The 19,369-nt window shown below is 34.2% G+C and overlaps 2 protein-coding genes across 2 annotated transcripts; both read left to right on the top strand.

Annotated features, from left to right (window-relative positions):
• The first annotated feature begins 548 nt into the window (after positions 1-548).
• LOC131605258 (uncharacterized) lies at positions 549-1,187 on the top strand. Its single transcript, XM_058877636.1, has 2 exons — positions 549-690; positions 775-1,187. Exons 1-2 carry the CDS (start codon positions 549-551, stop codon positions 1,185-1,187), a joined length of 555 nt encoding a protein of 184 aa, XP_058733619.1.
• A 14,712-nt stretch (positions 1,188-15,899) lies between these two features.
• On the top strand, positions 15,900-16,730 carry LOC131605257 (uncharacterized). The gene has a single exon (XM_058877635.1). It carries the CDS (start codon positions 15,900-15,902, stop codon positions 16,728-16,730), a length of 831 nt encoding a protein of 276 aa, XP_058733618.1.
• Positions 16,731-19,369: the final 2,639 nt, after the last annotated feature.

Genomic DNA, 19,369 nt, shown 5'->3' with positions numbered 1-19,369 from the left:
GAAGATGAAATTAAGGAAGCTATTTGGTGTTATGGAAGTTCCAAGAGCCTGGGTCCGGATGGTTACTCCTTTTTGTTTATAAAAAAGTGTTCGTTCTTCATTAAGGATGATTTTGTGAATTATCTTAATCATTTTCATTCAGGTGGAAGAATCTCAAAGGCAATATTTTCATCTTTTTTTACTTTGGTTCCTAAGCCTCTGAATCCGACTTCTTTGGATGAATATAAGCCTATTTGCCTAGTGGGTTGTATGTATAAGGTTACTTCCAAGATCTTGGCAGGAAGATTGAAAAAAGTGCTTCACTCGATTATTTTGCCGTGTCAAAATGCTTTTGATTCGGGTAGACATCTTCTTAATGGGGGACTTGGTGGCTAATGAGGTTGTGGATTTTGCTAAGAAAGAGGTGAGGGGTTGCCTTTTATTTAAATTAGATTTTGAGAAGGCGTATGATAAGGTTTCTTGGAAATTTTCTTATAAACATGTTGTGTAGGATGGATTTCGGTGTGAGGTGGAGGAGATGGATGAAAATGTTGGTTTTTCAAATTAGTATGTCCGTGTTGGTTAATGATAGTCCGACGAAGGAGTTTGTTGTGGAGAAAGGTTTAAGTCAAGGGGATCCTTTATCGCCTTTCCTTTTTGTGTTGGTTATCGAGGGGCTTGCGGGTCTTGTTCGGAAGTTGTCTGAGAACAGTGAATTTAGAGGTGTGGGGATTAATGGGAGTAGTGTCGTCGATATTCTTTAATTCGCGGATGATACTTTATTGGTGGGTGAAGGTACTTGGAGACAAGTGTGGGATATTAAAGTGGTGTTGAAAGCTTTTGAGCTTGTGTCGGGTCTTGGAATCAATTATCATAAGAGTAAATTGATTGGGATTAATGCGAATAATAATTTCTTAGATGCCGCTTCTTTTGTTCTTTCTTGTAAAGTGGAGGCTAGCAAATTTTTGTTTCTTGGGATCATTATTGGATGTAATCCAAGAAGATACTCTTCTTGGATAACTCTCTTGTCGAAGATGAAGAAGCGCCTAGCGGGTTGGAAAAACCGATTTCTTAGCTTGGGTGGTAGGATCACTCTCTTGAAATCCATTCTTAGCTCGCTCACTATTTTTAATATGTCTTTTTATAAGATGCCGGTTATGGTGGCCAAAGAATTTACTAGGATGCAAAGTATTTTTCTTTGGGGATGAGGGGTGGAGGATAATAAGAGAAGGATTCATTGGGTGAGTTGGAAGAAAGAGGGCTTGACATCAAAAAAAAAAATTCGGATTTCAATTTGCCTTTTCTTAACAAATGGAGATGGAGAATTCTAAAAGGTCATGATTGAAGGATAGAAAAACACTTAGAAAGGGGGGGTTTGAATAAGTGTAGCTTTAAAAACTTGACAGATAAAAATAAATTGCACAGTTATTTTTATCCTGGTTCGTTGTTAACTAAACTACTCCAGTCCACCCCCGCAGAGATGATTTACCTCAACTGAGGATTTAATCCACTAATCGCACGGATTACAATGGTTCTCCACTTAGTCAGCAACTAAGTCTTCCAGAGTCTTCTGATCACACACTGATCACTCCAGGAACAACTGCTTAGATACCCTCTAAGACTTTCTAGAGTATACTGATCCACACGATCACTCTAGTTACAACCTGCTTAGATAACTTCTAAGACTTCCTAGAGTATTCTGATCCACACGATCACTCTAGTTCCTTACAACTTAATGTAATCAATTCTAAGAGTATTACAATTGCTTCTTAAAAGCTATAATCACAAACTGTGATATTTCTCTTAACGTTTAAGCTTAATCTCACTAATATATTACAACAGCAATGTAGTGAGCTTTGATGAAGATGAAGATTCTGAGCTTTGAATCGAACAGAGTTTCAGCAAGTTAATATGAGTTGTTTTGTGCAGAATCGTTCAGCATTGTTAACCTTGCTTCTCATCAGAACTTCATATTTATAGGCGTTGGAGAAGATGACCGTTGAGTGCATTTAATGCTTTGCGTGTTCCGTACAGCATCGCATTTAATGTTATACGCTTTTGTCAACTACCTCGAGCCTTGTTCACGCTGTGTCTACTGACGTTGCCTATAGTAGCTTTTAACGTTCCTTTTGTCAGTCAGCGTAGCTTGCCACGTGTACTTCCTTCTGATCTGATGTTTGTGAATACAACGTTTGAATATCATCAGAGTCAAACAGCTTGGTGCAAAGCATCTTCTGATCTTCTGACCTTGAAGTGCTTCTGAGCGTGATACCATCAGAACTTCAGTGCTTCTGATCTCTTGTTCTTCTGATGCTTCCATAGACCCATGTTCTGATTCTGCTTCGACCATCTTCTGATGTCTTGCCAGACCATGTTCTGATGTTGCATGCTGAACCCTTTGAGACAAAGCTTCTGAGCGCTGAATTATGCATACTCTTTATATATTTCCTGAAAAGGAAATTGCATTGGATTAGAGTACCATATTATCTTAAGCAAAATTCATATTATTGTTATCATCAAAACTAAGATAATTGATCAGAACAAATCTTGTTCTAACAATCTCCCCCTTTTTGATGATGACAAAAACATATATAAATGATATGAATTTGCGATCAGAAAGAGCAGACGGCAAAAGACAAATTACACAGCTATAAGCATAAGCATATGAATATGTCTCCCCCTGAGATTAACAATCTCCCCCTGAGATAAATAATCTCCCCCTGAAATAAATACTCGAAGAACTTTAATAAAAGACTTCCCTGATTATTTCGGTAGAGACGATCACATAAGCTTCTGTCTTCAGAGAATTCATAGCTTCTGACTTCTGCTTCCATTGGACAGCTTCAGAACTAGAATTTCTTTAGATCCTTAGAACACTCACAGCTTCTGATTCCTGCTTCCATCTAGGACAGCTTCAGAACTTGAATTTCTTTGATCTTCAGAACATTCACAGCTTCTGATTTCTGCTTCCATTTAGGACAGCTTCAGAACTTGAATTTCTTTGATCTTCAGAACATTCACAGCTTCTGATTTCTGCTTCCAATTAGGACAGCTTCAGAACTTGAGTTTTCTGGATCTTTAGAACATTCACAGCTTCTGATTTCTGCTTCCCTCGGATAGCTTCAGAGCTTTGAATTTCTACCAACATCACTTCATGCTAGATTTGTATCAGAACATTGTTGAATGTACCAGAGCATCTTCAGAGCATCTCTACATCCTGAAATGTTACAGAACAAAAACTAAACGACAAAAGTCAGCATGAACGAGTCAGAACATAAAATGTATATTAGAACACATGATATGTATCAGAGCCATATAGGCTAAAATGATGTATCAGAGCAAATAGAATTTTGTCAGAGCAAATAGACAAATATGGATCAAATTCTATTATCAGTGCTTCTGATTTCTGAAGCTTGATAGCACTCAGCTTGCTTCAGTTTCCATGAGTTTATTCTTTTTACAGAATAACACTTCTTATGGTTTTGCTTCTTGTGTTTGCTTTGAAGATTCTCTTCACTTCTTTATACCTGCAAAACACTTAAACCATATAGAACTTGCAGTTCTTGTTAGTAAATGTGTGGGAGCTTTACCCAGCAACTGATAGATTAATCAAATCATTTATCATTTATCTTCTCCCCCTTTTTGTCATATCATCAAAAAGAATATATCAAAAGATTCAGATGAATAAAACGACAAATAAAATCACTGGAATGTAAAAACACAAAGAACCGTTTCATTTATAATCAAAGAAAGATTACAAGAGAGGAATGCAGGAAAACAGATGCAACAAAGAAAGAAAACTACAAAGACCAAAGACTAAGACCCTAGCCTACGCAAAATCCGCGCCAGAACATCATGAATCCCGTCAGTGCTTGTAGCTTGCCTTGCCATGAAGGAGCGAAACTCAGCATTGGCTATTTCTTGCGCGTCCAAACGAGAAGCCAGCATAGCTTGATTCTGATGAAGAGCTTCCAAGGTCTCCATCAGAGCTGAGGTTTCACCAGAAGAAGAGGCACCTGAATTTCTGCCAAAAGGGACAGCAATCTCAGCAGGTGATCTTCTGGGAGATCTTCAGCTTGTGCATCTTCCATTTCCTCATCTGAGTCTGACTCAGAAGTAGCCTTAGCATATTCTGGTTCAGGCAGCTCAGAAGTTCCATCTTCCAACGCTTGAAGAATAGCTGCAAGGTTTGTTGGAGGAGTAGGACCAGCAACTTCAGCAGGATAAACCACTACTGGAAAGACCATGTGAGGTGCTTTTTCAGAAGGGTTCATTCTGAACCAGTTAAACAGCCACTGAAAATCTCCAGTCAGCACAGGAAACCATGGTTTCCACACCACGATGTCTCTGCAGAGATTTTCTTCTTCCAACTCATCTGCAGGTATCTTCTTCTCAAGAACACTTCTGTTCCTGATGAGATGGTGATAGCTGCTTTCACCAGCTTCCAACCGAAGACCACGAATACCAGGAGCTTCAGACATGATCCTTCTCTGAGTGTCTGTAGCCCTAACCAGAAAATCCTGACGAAAGGTATCCCAAAGGTTGCTTGTAGCATACTCATCCAGATGGTTAAGGTGAGCAGCACCCAGAATCTCCAACCAGCCATTTACATCAGAATGTAAAAGCTCCAGATATGATTGAGTGGTAGGGGTTGGAGGGTTGACAGTGAACCTGGAGCCGGGAAGAACAACACTATAGGGATTAGGTGTTCTGATGGGAAAAGGGTGTGAGAGAGATGAAGAAATATCTGATGGATGGGTTGAAGGAGAGGAGATATCAGATGGTGAAGAAGGTGGTTCCGAGAGGATGAATGAGGAGGAAGAGGTGGTGGAGGTCTTTGAAGAGGGAGTGATCCTTACTCTTTTTGGTTTGGTTTCTGGTTCAGCAGTTGCCTTTCTCTTTTGTTTCTGATCATTATCTTGATTCCCAGAGCTTGACGATGGATTCATGATGAAGTTGCAGATAATGGAAACTGCTAGGGTTTATGATATGAATGGGAAGAGAGAGAACGAAAAAGAAACTGAATGCAAAGTGAGAGAAATATAAGAGGGAAAAGAAACGTTTGAAGAATATAAAAAGAAAACTGAAAGAGAGTAAATGATGAAAAGCATTTAATGTTACGTGACGTAAGGAGAGATAATAATGACAAAAGACGTGATTTGCACAGTTACCTAAGTAGACGTCCCCTCAACTGCACGCACGCTTGTCCAGGAATAGTGAACACGTGTTTACCATCTGGATAGCCAGTTACAGCTGTTTTGCTTTTAAAGAGATTCTGAATCAACTTAGACAATGAAACGTTAGTAATAACTGAATCACAAATTTCTAATTGATTTCAATCAGAACTTCTTAAAACAAATTTTATTTCAGAAGATACCCATACATAAGAACTTCTCATCTTCACATTCTGGGCTTGTTTCTGAAGATCCATTTTGTACCGATTATATTGAATCCATCTGGTCTAGGAACAAGATCCCAAACATCATTCCTTGTAAACTGATTCAGTTCTTCTTGCATAGCAATTATCCAGTCTGGATCTTCTAGAGCATGATCAACAGAAGTTGGCTCGATCAAAGATACAAGACCTAATTGACAGTCTGCATTGTTCTTAAGGAATGCTCTTGTTCTGATTGGATCATCCTTCTTTCCAAGAATGACATCTTCTGAATGATCAGAGATGAGTCTGGATGATCTTCTGACAGATGGTTCTTCAGAAATGCTTAGATTCTCCAGAGAAGCTGATACTTGATCTTCCGATTCTTTGCTTCTGAGAAGCTCTGCTTCTGATGCGTTGCTTCTTGGCTCAACAACTTCTGATATATCAATATCACAATCTGCAAAATTATCAAACTGCTTTGGTTTTTCAGAACCAAGCTTATCATCAAACCTGATATTGATTGATTCTTCTACAATCAATGTTTCAGTATTGTATACTCTGTAGCCTTTTGAGCGTTCAGAATATCCAAGAAGGAAACATTTTTATGCTTTGGAATCAAACTTACCAAGATGATCTTTAGTGTTCAGAATAAAGCATACACATCCAAAAGGATGGAAATATGAAATGTTGGGCTTTTTATTCTTCCACAATTCATAAGGAGTCTTATTTAGAATAGGTCTGATAGAGATTCTATTCTGAATATAGCATGCAGTGTTTATTGCTTCTGCCCAGAAATGCTTAGCCATATTGGTTTCATTGATCATGGTTCTGGCCATTTCTTGCAGAGTCCTATTCTTTCGTTCTACAACTCCATTTTGCTGTGGAGTTCTAGGACAAGAGAAATCATGGGCAATACCATTTTCTTTGAAGAATTCTTCAAAGGATCTGTTCTCAAATTCACCACCATGATCACTTCTGACCTTTATGATTTTACACTCTTTTTCAGATTGAATCTGAATGCAGAAATCAAAGAACACTGAATGAGTCTCATCCTTGTGTTTCAAGAATTTTACCCACGTCCAGCGGCTATAATCATCTACGATGACTAATCCATATTTCTTCCCTCTGACAGATGCTGTTTTGACTGGGCCAAACAGATCAATGTGCAAGAGTTCTAATGGCCTTGAGGTAGAAACAACATTCTTGGACTTGAATGCAGGTTTGGAGAACTTGCCCTTCTGACATGCTTCACAAAGAGCATCTGATTTGAATTTCAGATTAGGGAGTCCTCTGACAAGATCCAGTTTGTTAATCTGAGAAATCTTTCTCAAACTAGCATGACCTAATCTTCTGTGCCAGACCCACTGCTCTTCAGAAACAGACATAAGACAAGTCACCTTCTGACTCATAAGATCTTGCAGATCTGTCTTATAAATGTTGTTCTTCCTCTTGCCTGTAAATAGGATTGAGCCATCCTTCTGATTTACAGCCTTGCAAGACTTTTGATTAAAGATTATATCATAACCATTGTCACTCAATTGACTGATAGATAAGAGGTTATGTGTTAATCCTTCTACAAGAAGTACATTAGAAATGGAAGGAGAGTTACCAGACTTTATAGATCCAGAGCCAATTATCTTGCCCTTCTGATCTCCTCCAAACTTGACTTCTCCTCCAGACTTAAGCACCAGGTCTTGGAACATAGACCTTCTTCCTGTCATGTGTCGTGAGCATCCAGAGTCCAGGTACCATGACATGTTGTGCTTTGTCCTTTTTGCAGCCAAGGATATCTGCAATAGGAATAATCTTATCCTTAGGTACCCACATTCTCTTGGGTCCTTTCTTGTTAGATTTTCTCAAGTTCTGATTGAACTTGGGTTTAACATTGTAAGCAATAGGAGGAACAGCATGATAATTTTTAATGTGAGTTTCATGATATTTCCTAGGTTGTGTCACATGCTTTTTGGTGTGTGTTATGTGAAAACTTTGAGCATGTGAAGTGTGCCTAATATCATGGGAGTGGCCATACTTGAACTGATCATACAATGGCTTGTATGTGAATTTCATTTCATCAACAGGTTCAAGTTTGTATGGGGTTTCACCCTCAAAACCAATGCCGACTCTTTTGTTTCCAGACACAGCATATATCATAGAAGCTAGCTGACTTCTGCCAATACTTCTAGATAAGAACTTCCTGAAACTTAAATCATATTCTTTCAGAATATGGTTTAGACTAGGAGTGGATTTTTCTGAATCAGAAGGAGATCCAACATTATTGGATAATTTTAAAAGTTTTTCTTTTAATTCAGAATTTTCCAACTCAAGCTTCTTTATTTCAAATTCAAATAGCTTTTTCAGCTTTTTGTATTTGAGACTAATCTGAGACTTGAATTCCAGAAGTTCAGTTAGACCGGAAACTAACTCATCTCTAGTAAGTTCAGAAAATACCTCTTCAGAATCTGATTCTGATGTAGATTCTGATCCGTCATCTTCTGTCGCCATCAGCGCACAGTTAGCCTGCTCATCTTCAGAGTCTGAATCATCTTCTGACTCATCCCAGGTTGCCATAAGACCTTTCTTCTTATGAAACTTCTTCTTGGGATTTTCCTTCTGAAGTTTTGGACATTCATTCTTGAAGTGTCCAGGCTCATTGCATTCATAGCACATGACCTTCTTCTTGTCAAATCTTCTGTCATCAGAAGATTCTCCACGTTCAAATTTCTTTGAACTTCTGACGCTTCTGAACTTCCTTTGCTTGGTCTTCCAGAGTTGATTTAGCCTTCTGGAGATCAAGGACAGTTCATCTTCTTCTTCTTCAGATTCTGATTCTTCAGGATCTTCTTCTCTAGCCTGAAAAGCGTTAGTGCATTTCTTGATATTGGATTTTAATGCAATAGACTTACCTTTCTTTTGAGGCTCATTTGCGTTCAGCTCTATTTCATGGCTTCTCAAGGCACTGATAAGCTCTTCCAGAGAAACTTCATTCAGATTCTTTGCAATCTTGAATGCAGTCACCATAGGACCCCATCTTCTGGGTAAGCTTCTGATGATCTTCTTTACGTGATCAGCCTTGGTGTATCCCTTGTCAAGAACTCTCAATCCAGCAGTAAGAGTTTGAAATCTTGAAAACATCTTTTCAATGTCTTCATCATCCTCCATCTTGAAGGCTTCATACTTCTGGATTAAAGCGAGAGCTTTAGTCTCCTTGACTTGAGCATTTCCTTCATGAGTCATTTTCAAGGACTCATATATGTCATAGGCCGTTTCCCTGTTAGATATCTTCTCATACTCAGCATGAGAGATAGCATTCAGCAAAACAGTTCTGCATTTATGATGATTCCTGAAAAGCTTCTTCTGATCATCATTCATTTCTTGCCTTGTCAGCTTAACGCCACTGGCATTTACTGGATGTTTGTAACCATCCATCAGAAGATCCCATAGATCACCATCTAGACCAAGAAAGTAACTTTCCAGTTTATCTTTCCAGTATTCAAAGTTTTCACCATCAAATACCGGCGGTCTAGTATAACCATTGTTACCGTTGTGTTGCTCAGCAGAGCCAGATGTAGATGCAGGTGTAGACTTTGCAGATTCATCAACCATCTTTTACTGAAGCGTTTTTCTCTTCCTGAATCTTTTCTAAACACGGTTAAGTGCTTGCACCTTAGAACCGGCGCTCTGATGCCAATTGAAGGATAGAAAAACACTTAGAAAGGGGGGGTTTGAATAAGTGTAGCTTTAAAAACTTGACAGATAAAAATAAATTGCACAGTTATTTTTATCCTGGTTCGTTGTTAACTAAACTACTCCAGTCCACCCCCGCAGAGATGATTTACCTCAACTGAGGATTTAATCCACTAATCGCACGGATTACAATGGTTCTCCACTTAGTCAGCAACTAAGTCTTCCAGAGTCTTCTGATCACACACTGATCACTCCAGGAACAACTGCTTAGATACCCTCTAAGACTTTCTAGAGTATACTGATCCACACGATCACTCTAGTTACAACCTGCTTAGATAACTTCTAAGACTTCCTAGAGTATTCTGATCCACACGATCACTCTAGTTCCTTACAACTTAATGTAATCAATTCTAAGAGTATTACAATTGCTTCTTAAAAGCTATAATCACAAACTGTGATATTTCTCTTAACGTTTAAGCTTAATCTCACTAATATATTACAACAGCAATGTAGTGAGCTTTGATGAAGATGAAGATTCTGAGCTTTGAATCGAACAGAGTTTCAGCAAGTTAATATGAGTTGTTTTGTGCAGAATCGTTCAGCATTGTTAACCTTGCTTCTCATCAGAACTTCATATTTATAGGCGTTGGAGAAGATGACCGTTGAGTGCATTTAATGCTTTGCGTGTTCCGTACAGCATCGCATTTAATGTTATACGCTTTTGTCAACTACCTCGAGCCTTGTTCACGCTGTGTCTACTGACGTTGCCTATAGTAGCTTTTAACGTTCCTTTTGTCAGTCAGCGTAGCTTGCCACGTGTACTTCCTTCTGATCTGATGTTTGTGAATACAACGTTTGAATATCATCAGAGTCAAACAGCTTGGTGCAAAGCATCTTCTGATCTTCTGACCTTGAAGTGCTTCTGAGCGTGATACCATCAGAACTTCAGTGCTTCTGATCTCTTGTTCTTCTGATGCTTCCATAGACCCATGTTCTGATTCTGCTTCGACCATCTTCTGATGTCTTGCCAGACCATGTCTGATGTTGCATGCTGAACCCTTTGAGACAAAGCTTCTGAGCGCTGAATTATGCATACTCTTTATATATTTCCTGAAAAGGAAATTGCATTGGATTAGAGTACCATATTATCTTAAGCAAAATTCATATTATTGTTATCATCAAAACTAAGATAATTGATCAGAACAAATCTTGTTCTAACAATGATTCGGTTTGGTATAATTTTTTGAAAGCCCGTTATGGTGACTTATCTATGAAGAGTTTTTGTGGAGGTATGTTTCCTTTAGACTCTATTTCTTCCTCTTCTTCTTCTTATTGGTTGAATGATTTAATTTTGGTTGGGAAAAGCGTGGGTGGCGATCCTATGGTGTCTCATTGTCGATTTAAGGTTGGTAATGGATACACAACCCCTTTTGGGGAAGCGAGGTGGAGGGAGGAATTTTGTTAGAAAGAGAAATTTACGGAATCATATTTTGTCTCTTTATTGAAAAAAGTGTCGGTTGCGGGTATGAGAGGATGGGAGAATGGAGTTTGGAAATAGGGGAGTTGCGGTATTATTTCGTCTCATCTTACCGATTCGTTCACGAGATCGGCCTATGGCCTTTTTCAAAATTTTTTGATGGTTGTGGGGTGGTTTTAGATGTGAAGGATGACATTAATTGGAATATTACGGTGGATGGAGATTTTTCGGTTGCTTCTTGTTATGGGCATTATGTCGGAATGCATATTCCGTTTGGTCCTTCTAATAGGAATGATGTTGCTTTAACTTTAATTTGGAAATTGGAAATGCCTTTCAAAATTAAAGCTTTTGGGTGGAGACTTTTTGTAAATAGACTCCTAACAAAGGATTTACTTGTGTATAGAAGAATTGCTTTGTCTATGGATAATACTAAGTGTGTTTTTGCGGTATTGATCCAGAAAATCGAGATCATTCTTTCTTCAAGTGCAAGATGTGCGATATTGATCCAGAAAATCGAGATCATTCTTTCTTCAAGTGCAAGATGGTGGAGGTGGTGTGTAGGGAGGTTGCAATTTGGATAGAAAAGCCAGATGGAGATTTGGAAGAAGATTGTTTATCGTGTTTCATGGATTAGTTTTATTTTTGTAAAAAAAAGAAGGTGAAAGAAGAAAAATTAGGAGTGTTGTGGTTAGGTATTTTGTGGTTTCTTTGGTTAAATGGGAATGAAATTTGCTTTAGAAATGATGTTTGAAATGTGAATAATACGGTTTGGAGTATCAAATCTTTAATTTGGAAGTGGTCTTTTATAGGAGAAATTACTCACCCCATATACTATTTACATTATCATTGATCACTAAATGGAGCAAAATTTTATTTTTGTTGTTTATGGCATAATTCACTTTTGTCATACTTCTTCTTAATTGAAATAAAAAACAGTTTCAAATATTCTCTTAATTGAAATTAATTTTTAAATTAGTTTTTATTGTATAATAAAAAATTTATTTTATTGCAAAAAAGTTGTATTACTAAAGCACCTAAAAATAAAAATGATGAATAGATATGTGTTTTTTATTTATGTATTATTAAAGTTGTATTAATGATATTGGAAAGTATTGTTGTTTTTAAGCTATTTACTTTTTTCGCTATTATAAATGAATTAAACTAATTAAAATTAAATATTTTTCTCACTATTTTTTTCCATTTCTTTGTAAGTTTTTGTTTATATTCTAATTTTCATTTGCATTCATTTGCTTTAATTATCAACTAGGTAGTAAGTTGTAGGGATTTTATTAGAATATATTTAAATTATTTTTTGCATAAATTATTTTAAATTTTGAGTTTAAAGGTAGTGTATTGTCAGTGTAAAATATTTTACACAGTGAGTACATCACAACTCTTAAAATAAAAATAAAAATTATATGTAGTTTAATAAAAAAAGTCAAACGTCTATCAAAATTAACAGTTCTGATTTCACCGACAGCGTAAAATTGCTTTACATTATCGGCGTATATTAATTAAATCCTTAATTTTTTCAGTTTTACATAATTTATATTTTTAAATTAATTGTATATCGGCTGGAACCAAATGGTCCACAATAGTACAATACTCACCTCCATTATCAAAACAAACACATTTTAACTTCTCGCCTATTTGCCTCTCTACCAATGCATGGAATTCTTTGAACTTCTCCAACACTTGGTCTTTTGTCTTCAAGGCATAAACTCGTAGTTTCCTGGAACAATCATCAACAAAGGTAACAAAATAAAGTGCACCACTAAAGAATTTTAGCTTTGATGGACCACAAACATCATAATATACCAATTGAAGTAACTGTGACTTTTTTGATGGAGGATGTCTCTTGAAAGATACTTTAGTCTGTTTACCAATCATATAACGAGAACACTTCTCCAAATCTGCATTCTTTAATCCTATAAGAACATCTTTTTTTTTTTGCCAAAACATTCAGCTCATTTCCATTAATATGACTAAGTATTTGGTGCCATAAAGATGCTTCCATGTCGATAGCATTCACATTATCCCTAGCAGCCAAAACTTTTGTCCAATACAGTTTAGAAAGTTTCTCCTCTCTAGCCATAACCAAGTTACCTTTGTTGAGTTTCCACTTTCTAGAACCAAAGTGATTGTCATAACCACAATTATCAAGCATATGCATACAAATCAAGTTAAAGCGGACATCTAAAGCATGTTTAAAATCTCTAAGCAACAATTTTATTCCCATGTTGGTTTGCAAGCAAACACCACCAACACCAATTGCCTTAAATACACCATCATTATCCATCTTCAACATTCCAAAGTCACCCGAAATATAAGATGTGAAGAAATTCTTCCTGGATGTAGGATACAATGTAGCTTCCCTATCAACTACCCACATGCTCTCATCTGATATGAGATTAAGAGACTCATGATCACTTAGAATAACAAGATCATTACTGGTAGCAGTAGTAACATGACCATCATCGTGATCTTCATGATCTCTTTCTTTAGCCTTACCCTTCTTGCCTTTGTTATCCCCTTTCCACTGATAGCAATACTTATGTATGTGTCCTATTTTGTGACAATAATGGCACTTCAGATTCTTGTATCGCGGCTTGGACTTGCTTCTGATGATCTCTCTACCACCCTTTAGTTCCTTTTTATGACTTATTCCCCTATTTTCAGTGGCAAGCACCTCAGATTGAGATGAAGAACCTTATGCCTTCCTTCTCATTTCCTCATTAAGAATACCACACTTAGTTGTTTCCAAAAGAAACAACACCTCTAGGAGCAGAACTTGTGATAGAAACCCGAAACGTCTCTCAAGACTCTAGTAAAGATAGCAAAAGAAATACTCCTAAAAGTTCATCATCAAATTTAATATACATTCTTGACATATGATCAAGGATCCCTTGAAATTCACTCAAGTGATCTGAAATAAAAGTCTTCTCCTTATATTTTAAACTTTTGAAGCTATTCAACAAAAATAATTTACTATTCTCTAATTTAGAGACATACAAGGGCTCTATCTTCTCCCACAAAGTTTTTGTATGTGTCTCATTAGTAATACAATTATAAACATTATTTTCTATATATTTCTGTTGAGGGTGTCAATGAAGATTAGACTTTGATTACTATAATGTAGTTGCTGAGATTCGTAGGAGGTAGATCAACTTTTTTTTCTTTTCTCTCGGTTGTCAACTCCATCAAAGAATAGATCATAAATAAAACGTGCTAAAATATAATTGTTGTGATTCGAATAGTGTGATCAAAACTTTTTCAATTGCTTATTAGATCAACCAAAGAAAAATGTAATATTTCTTCTATAAAAAAAATATGTCGCGCCTATAATTTACATAGGAAACTTTGTTATAGATTATTTGTTGAAGTTAAATTATCTCTTACTTTATATTTTTATTTATTTTTTATAAAATAAATATTATTATTTACATATTTTTATAATGTCTTTTGCTAATACAAACTACACTTCAATTACCATTACTAACCTAAATTCATGTGGTCATGCGTGAGATTGTAGTTTGTATGTCTTTTCTTAAAAAACTAAACTCAACAAATGATAGGACTTATAAATGTGCATTCAATTAGAATTTAAAAAGATTTGTTAAAATGAAAAAGACTCGTGGTTTACAACAATTATTTTCTTTTATTCTTTTATAAGTTTAAGTAAGGAAAAATTAATAAGTAAAATATTTAAAAACAAATAAAAATCTGGATAATTGATGAAATAGTATAATAATAAATTTGGCTAAAAAATAAAATATTATTTATACTGAATTCAAAAATGATAATTTCATAAAGTTATTTGTAATTCTGTTATTTATTTATTTATTTTTTTGTAAAAATATCTTTTATTTTGTTAAAAGCATGAATAAGAAAACCTAATAAATACAATATCAAAAAGCATATATAAATCAAGATATTAAATTTATTTTGATTGTTTATAAACTTTATCCCTGTATATCCCAATAAATGTTTTTGGTTTTTTGTTATGATCTATATCTTATTATTGTCAAAAATCTAAATTCTTGTGCCTTATGTGATTTAGAGAGGTGTATTTAGTTGAGATTTAAAAGATATTTTTTTAAAGATTTTGTTTCTTTTACTATATTTTTTATTTGTTGTGAAAATATCTTTGATTTCCTTAAAAGCTTGAGCGACCCTAAAAATTACAAAAAAAAACATAGATAAATCAGAATGCTCAATCTATTTTAGTGGTTCAATAATAAATTTGAATATAAAAATATATTAATTTGCATACTGATTTCAAAATTTATAATTTTACTAAGGTTGGATTTTTTTTATTCTGTATATTTTTTGTTGTTATTATGAGTATATTCTATATTATCTTATTTCCCTAAAAAATAAAATAAAAAATTTAAAGTGCTATGAATTTATCAAATTTAAATATGAGTATATTCTATATTATCTTATTTCCCTAAAAAATAAAATAAAAAAGTTAAAGTACTATGAATTTATCAAATCTAAATATGAGTATCTTCTATATTATCTTATTTCTCTATATAAAAAATAAAATAAAAAGTTAAAGTACTATCAATTTATGGAATCTAAATATGAGTATATTCTATATTATCTTATTTCCCTAAAAAATAAAATAAAAAAGTTAAAATACTATGAATTTATCAAATCTAAATATGAGTATATTCTATATTATCTTATTTCCCTAAAAAATAAAATAAAAAAGTTAAAGTACTATGAATTTATCGAATCTAAATATGAGTATATTCTATATTATCTTATTTCCCTAAAAAATAAAATAAAAAAGTTAAAGTACTATGAATTTATCAAATCTAAATATGAATACCTTCTATATTATCTTATTTATCTATATAAAAAATAAAATAAAAAGTTAAAGTGCTATGAATTTATGGAATCTAAGTATGAGTATATTCTATATTATCTTATTTCCCTAAAAAAATAAAATAAAAAAAAGTTAAAATACTATGAATTTATCAAATCTAAATATGAGTATATTCTATATTATCTTATTTCCCTAAAAAATAAAATAAAAAAAATTAAAGTACTATGAATTTATCAAATCTAAATATGAGTATATTTTGTATTATCTTATTTCCCTAAAAAATAAAATAAAAAAGTTAAAGTACCATGAATCTATCAAATCTAAATATATCATATCATCATTAAGTATAATACTAAATAGATGAAGATTTTATTAAAAAATCAAATATATATCACAATGATTTTAGATACTGAGAATTCTAATAAACAATTGGGATATAAATGAGACTTGATTAATAGATAATACACGAGACTTAATTTATTTTTGCTATTTATAGGTTTCATAATCTTTCACAAATGCATTGCACTGTAACTTGAACTTGAATGAGCATGGCTTTTCTCTCATCGGCTCCATATGTAATCCTTCCTTCATTCAATCAAGAAACAGATTATGAAGACGACGACAACAACGTTCATCGTAACATTCTCGTTCTCTTCGACGACAAATACTACAAGTGGAACACTATCTTCAACTCTCATGAAGGTGCTTGGTGCGTAGGCTCTTCAAACAATTTCTTGATGTTTATTGACAACAAAGGTTATCCTTTTCTTCTAAATCCATCTTCCAATACTTTTATTCATGTTCCACCTTTTACCTCATTAATTCAACATGCAAATGTTCCCTCTTATTCTTATTATGTTGAATCCCTTCGCAAAAGCTTTGTATCCAAAGCAGTGTTGATGTCTTCTCCTTCTCCTTCACAATACACCCTTGCCATCATGTATGATTGTCCATGTAGGATTGCTTTTTGCAATAACCATAACGCTTCGTGGGTTGAACTCTATGATGCAAAACGATTTTACTCTGATATTGTGTTTCATAATAATATTCTTTATGCTTTGGATGAAGATGGATTTATTGAAGGGTGGGATTTTTTTCATCAGAAGGTCCCGAGAAAGATTTTGGAAGTTAATTATCCAACCTTAATTTTAGATAAGGAACAAGAGATAAAATTTCCAATTGATAAGTTTTCAACTAAACTTTATTTGGTGATATCCAAAAGAGATTTTTTGTTGATAGAAAGGTTTATTGGTAATTTCGTTCATCCTAACGGTGAGGTAGTTTATGAAGGAAGCAATCTATCAGATCAAGTTGAAATTTGTCCTTATAGAACAAAGCATTTTAATGTGTACAAACTTGACTTGGTGATGAGAAACTGAGAAAAGGTGAAGTTTTTAGAAGGTGAAGTTGTATTTGTAGGTGCTAATGAGTCAAAGTTAATAGATGCCTCCGAATGTGATAACAAAGGAAATTTAATTTACTTTAGTGATGATAGATGGGAAGAGATAAATTTAGACTATTCATATGGTGGACATGATTGGGGCGTTTTCAATCTTCAAGACTCAAGTGTCAAGCTCTTAACTCCTTATGCAAATAAAATGGATCCACCACCTATTTGGATGGTTCCTTATTCCAATTAATTTGTAGTAGTAGTGATTCAATTCCAACTATAATTTTCCAAGTGGAAGTAATTTTAGTATCTACTAGTTATACACACTATTATTTCTATATGTTTTATTTGCATTGCATTATGTTATATAAAATTAGATTATTTCGTTGTGTTCATTTATTATAAACAATTGAATATCAATTTCTTTATTATCCAAATAATTTAGTAGTTAGAATTTCACACATTAAATTTGAAGAAATGGAAAATAGTAAATTGGAATTTGCGCATAGACTTAACATTTGAGTTGTACTATAGAAAAGAATTAACTATCATTTCAATATATATTTATGATTGAACCGTTTATGCAAATTTCTGCTCAGCAAATGAACTTATTCTTTATCAAACTTACGAGATTGAAGACGATATTTTCTCTGAATTTTGAGTTAAAGGTAGCATTGAGAAAAATTCAAACATAGTCAGACTTGATTAATGATTGGTATTATTTATGAGGTTAAACTCCAATTAGTCAAAAGCAACAAAAAGAAAAGGGGGAAATCTTTGATATAATCACTAGGTGAACATCTCAAAACTAGAGAAACTAATAAAATAAAGATAAAATAAAAAGCTATTTAAAAAAATAAAGATATTTTTCATTTAATTCTAGATACCCTAAAATGTGTCAAAGACACTACATATATGATAATGAATTAAAATCTCAAATACAACAAGAGCCCAATAACAATATTAATAACTACTAATATAAATTCTATTATACCCGTCTATCATTGCCGCCGGATTCACTTGAACATTGTCCTCAACACTGTCCAAATTCTTCTGCTCCAATCCGTTGACGATGAGCACAAGTCTTCTGTGCATATTGATCTTGTAACATATCATGATTTTCAATGTGAAGATTTTTTGTTAACAACACAACTAAGTGAATCTTATAATTATCAAATTTAATTGTAATAAGTACACTGCCAAGATAATTCTTACATCTATCATTTCACTCCAACACACTAAGTCTTTTTCAATCATTTTGTCAAATATGAAACAAGGGAAGTGTGGAGGATGTTTGTTATGAAACTTTTTTGGAAAATAATCTAATTGGGCTAAACAACAGTAAACAATGGGATAACATTAACAAAGACGTGGAGGGTAGGATATGGATGGCTTTTGAAGCGATGGGAATAGGAAATTTGAAGGATAGGAGTATTTTCATTAATAAAATGCGTGAATTGGAAAAAGTGGAGTTAGAAAAAAAATTGTCAAGGAAGGAGACTATATCTACTTTGAAATGATAATTGTTTCATTCAACGTTAGAGGGGGGGGGGGGTAGCGCTCTCAAAAGAAGAAGAATTAGTTCTATTATTAAGAAGGGAGGCGCGAACATTGTTTTAATTCAAGAAACTAAATTGACAAAAATGGAGGATTTTGTAGCTAATAGTATGTGGAGTAATACAGATATTGGTTTTTCGTTTTCTAATTCGGTAGGGATGTTGGGAGGGATATTAACTCTATGGAGGATTGAAAGGGTGGAAGCTTTACATAGTTTCAAAGGAGAGAGATTCTTAGGGATCAAAGTGTTATGGAAGGATAAGTGTTATTATGTGGTGAATGTGTACCCTTCTTGTTTTCTAAACAAGAAGAAAGAGTTGTGGGTTAATTTATTGAATATGAAGGATTCTTGCGCAGATGGAGAATGGATTTTTTGTGGTGATTTATGTAACACCCTTCTAAACCCCGCAGCAATTTAAGTAAATATATCAGAGTAAAACATAAACACAAGGGTGCCACAATTATTTAAAATAAATAAGCCAATCATGGTCAAGTCATGCTTCATTAGGAAACGATTTACCAAAAAACACAATTATGTTTATCACAGCGGAATAAGAAACATCATCAACATAACCAAATGGAAACATAATCCAACACCAAATAAAATAGAGTAATCTCATAAAACTCTATGACTATCGTCGCCTAGTGTTACAAGATCAGAGCATGACCGACACGACCCAACACAACGGATAAACTCTACGAGTCATCCTCACCGAGCACTAATGCCGCTACTCCTCAATCTGAAAATTGTCAACAAGTAAGGGTGAGTCTCATTCTCAATTAATCAATGTTATGCATTCATAAGCAACAAAACATCATAATATATCATTCACCCAATTTGTCATATATTCAGATTCACATCTATTATTCATCAATTCACACAATAACAGATTACAACACAAAACACATAAATCCATACAATCATGTTATGACAAAATGCATATGACACAACTGGCACTATGCATGTGGTACCAATAAACTGTGGAATCAATCCACCTAACCGATCTACGCCTCATCGAGATACGGCCCACCGACACAATTTCCGCACAATGGGAAATATGTCCACCAACG

This window comes from Vicia villosa, linkage group LG5 (assembly GCF_029867415.1).
Source record: "Vicia villosa cultivar HV-30 ecotype Madison, WI linkage group LG5, Vvil1.0, whole genome shotgun sequence".
Classification (NCBI taxonomy): domain Eukaryota; kingdom Viridiplantae; phylum Streptophyta; class Magnoliopsida; order Fabales; family Fabaceae; genus Vicia; species Vicia villosa.
Note: the sequence above shows the minus strand (reverse complement) of the source record. Positions and strands in the feature narration are given on the sequence as shown.

Coding starts and splice junctions, on each gene's coding strand:
- LOC131605258 (XM_058877636.1), top strand. CDS start 549: ATGTCCGTGTTGGTTAATGATAGTCCGACGAAGGAGTTTGTTGTGGAG. Junction 691..774: donor TCGGAAGTTGTCTGAGAACA/GTGAATTTAGAG, acceptor TGGTGGGTGAAG/GTACTTGGAGACAAGTGTGG.
- LOC131605257 (XM_058877635.1), top strand. CDS start 15,900: ATGGCTTTTCTCTCATCGGCTCCATATGTAATCCTTCCTTCATTCAAT.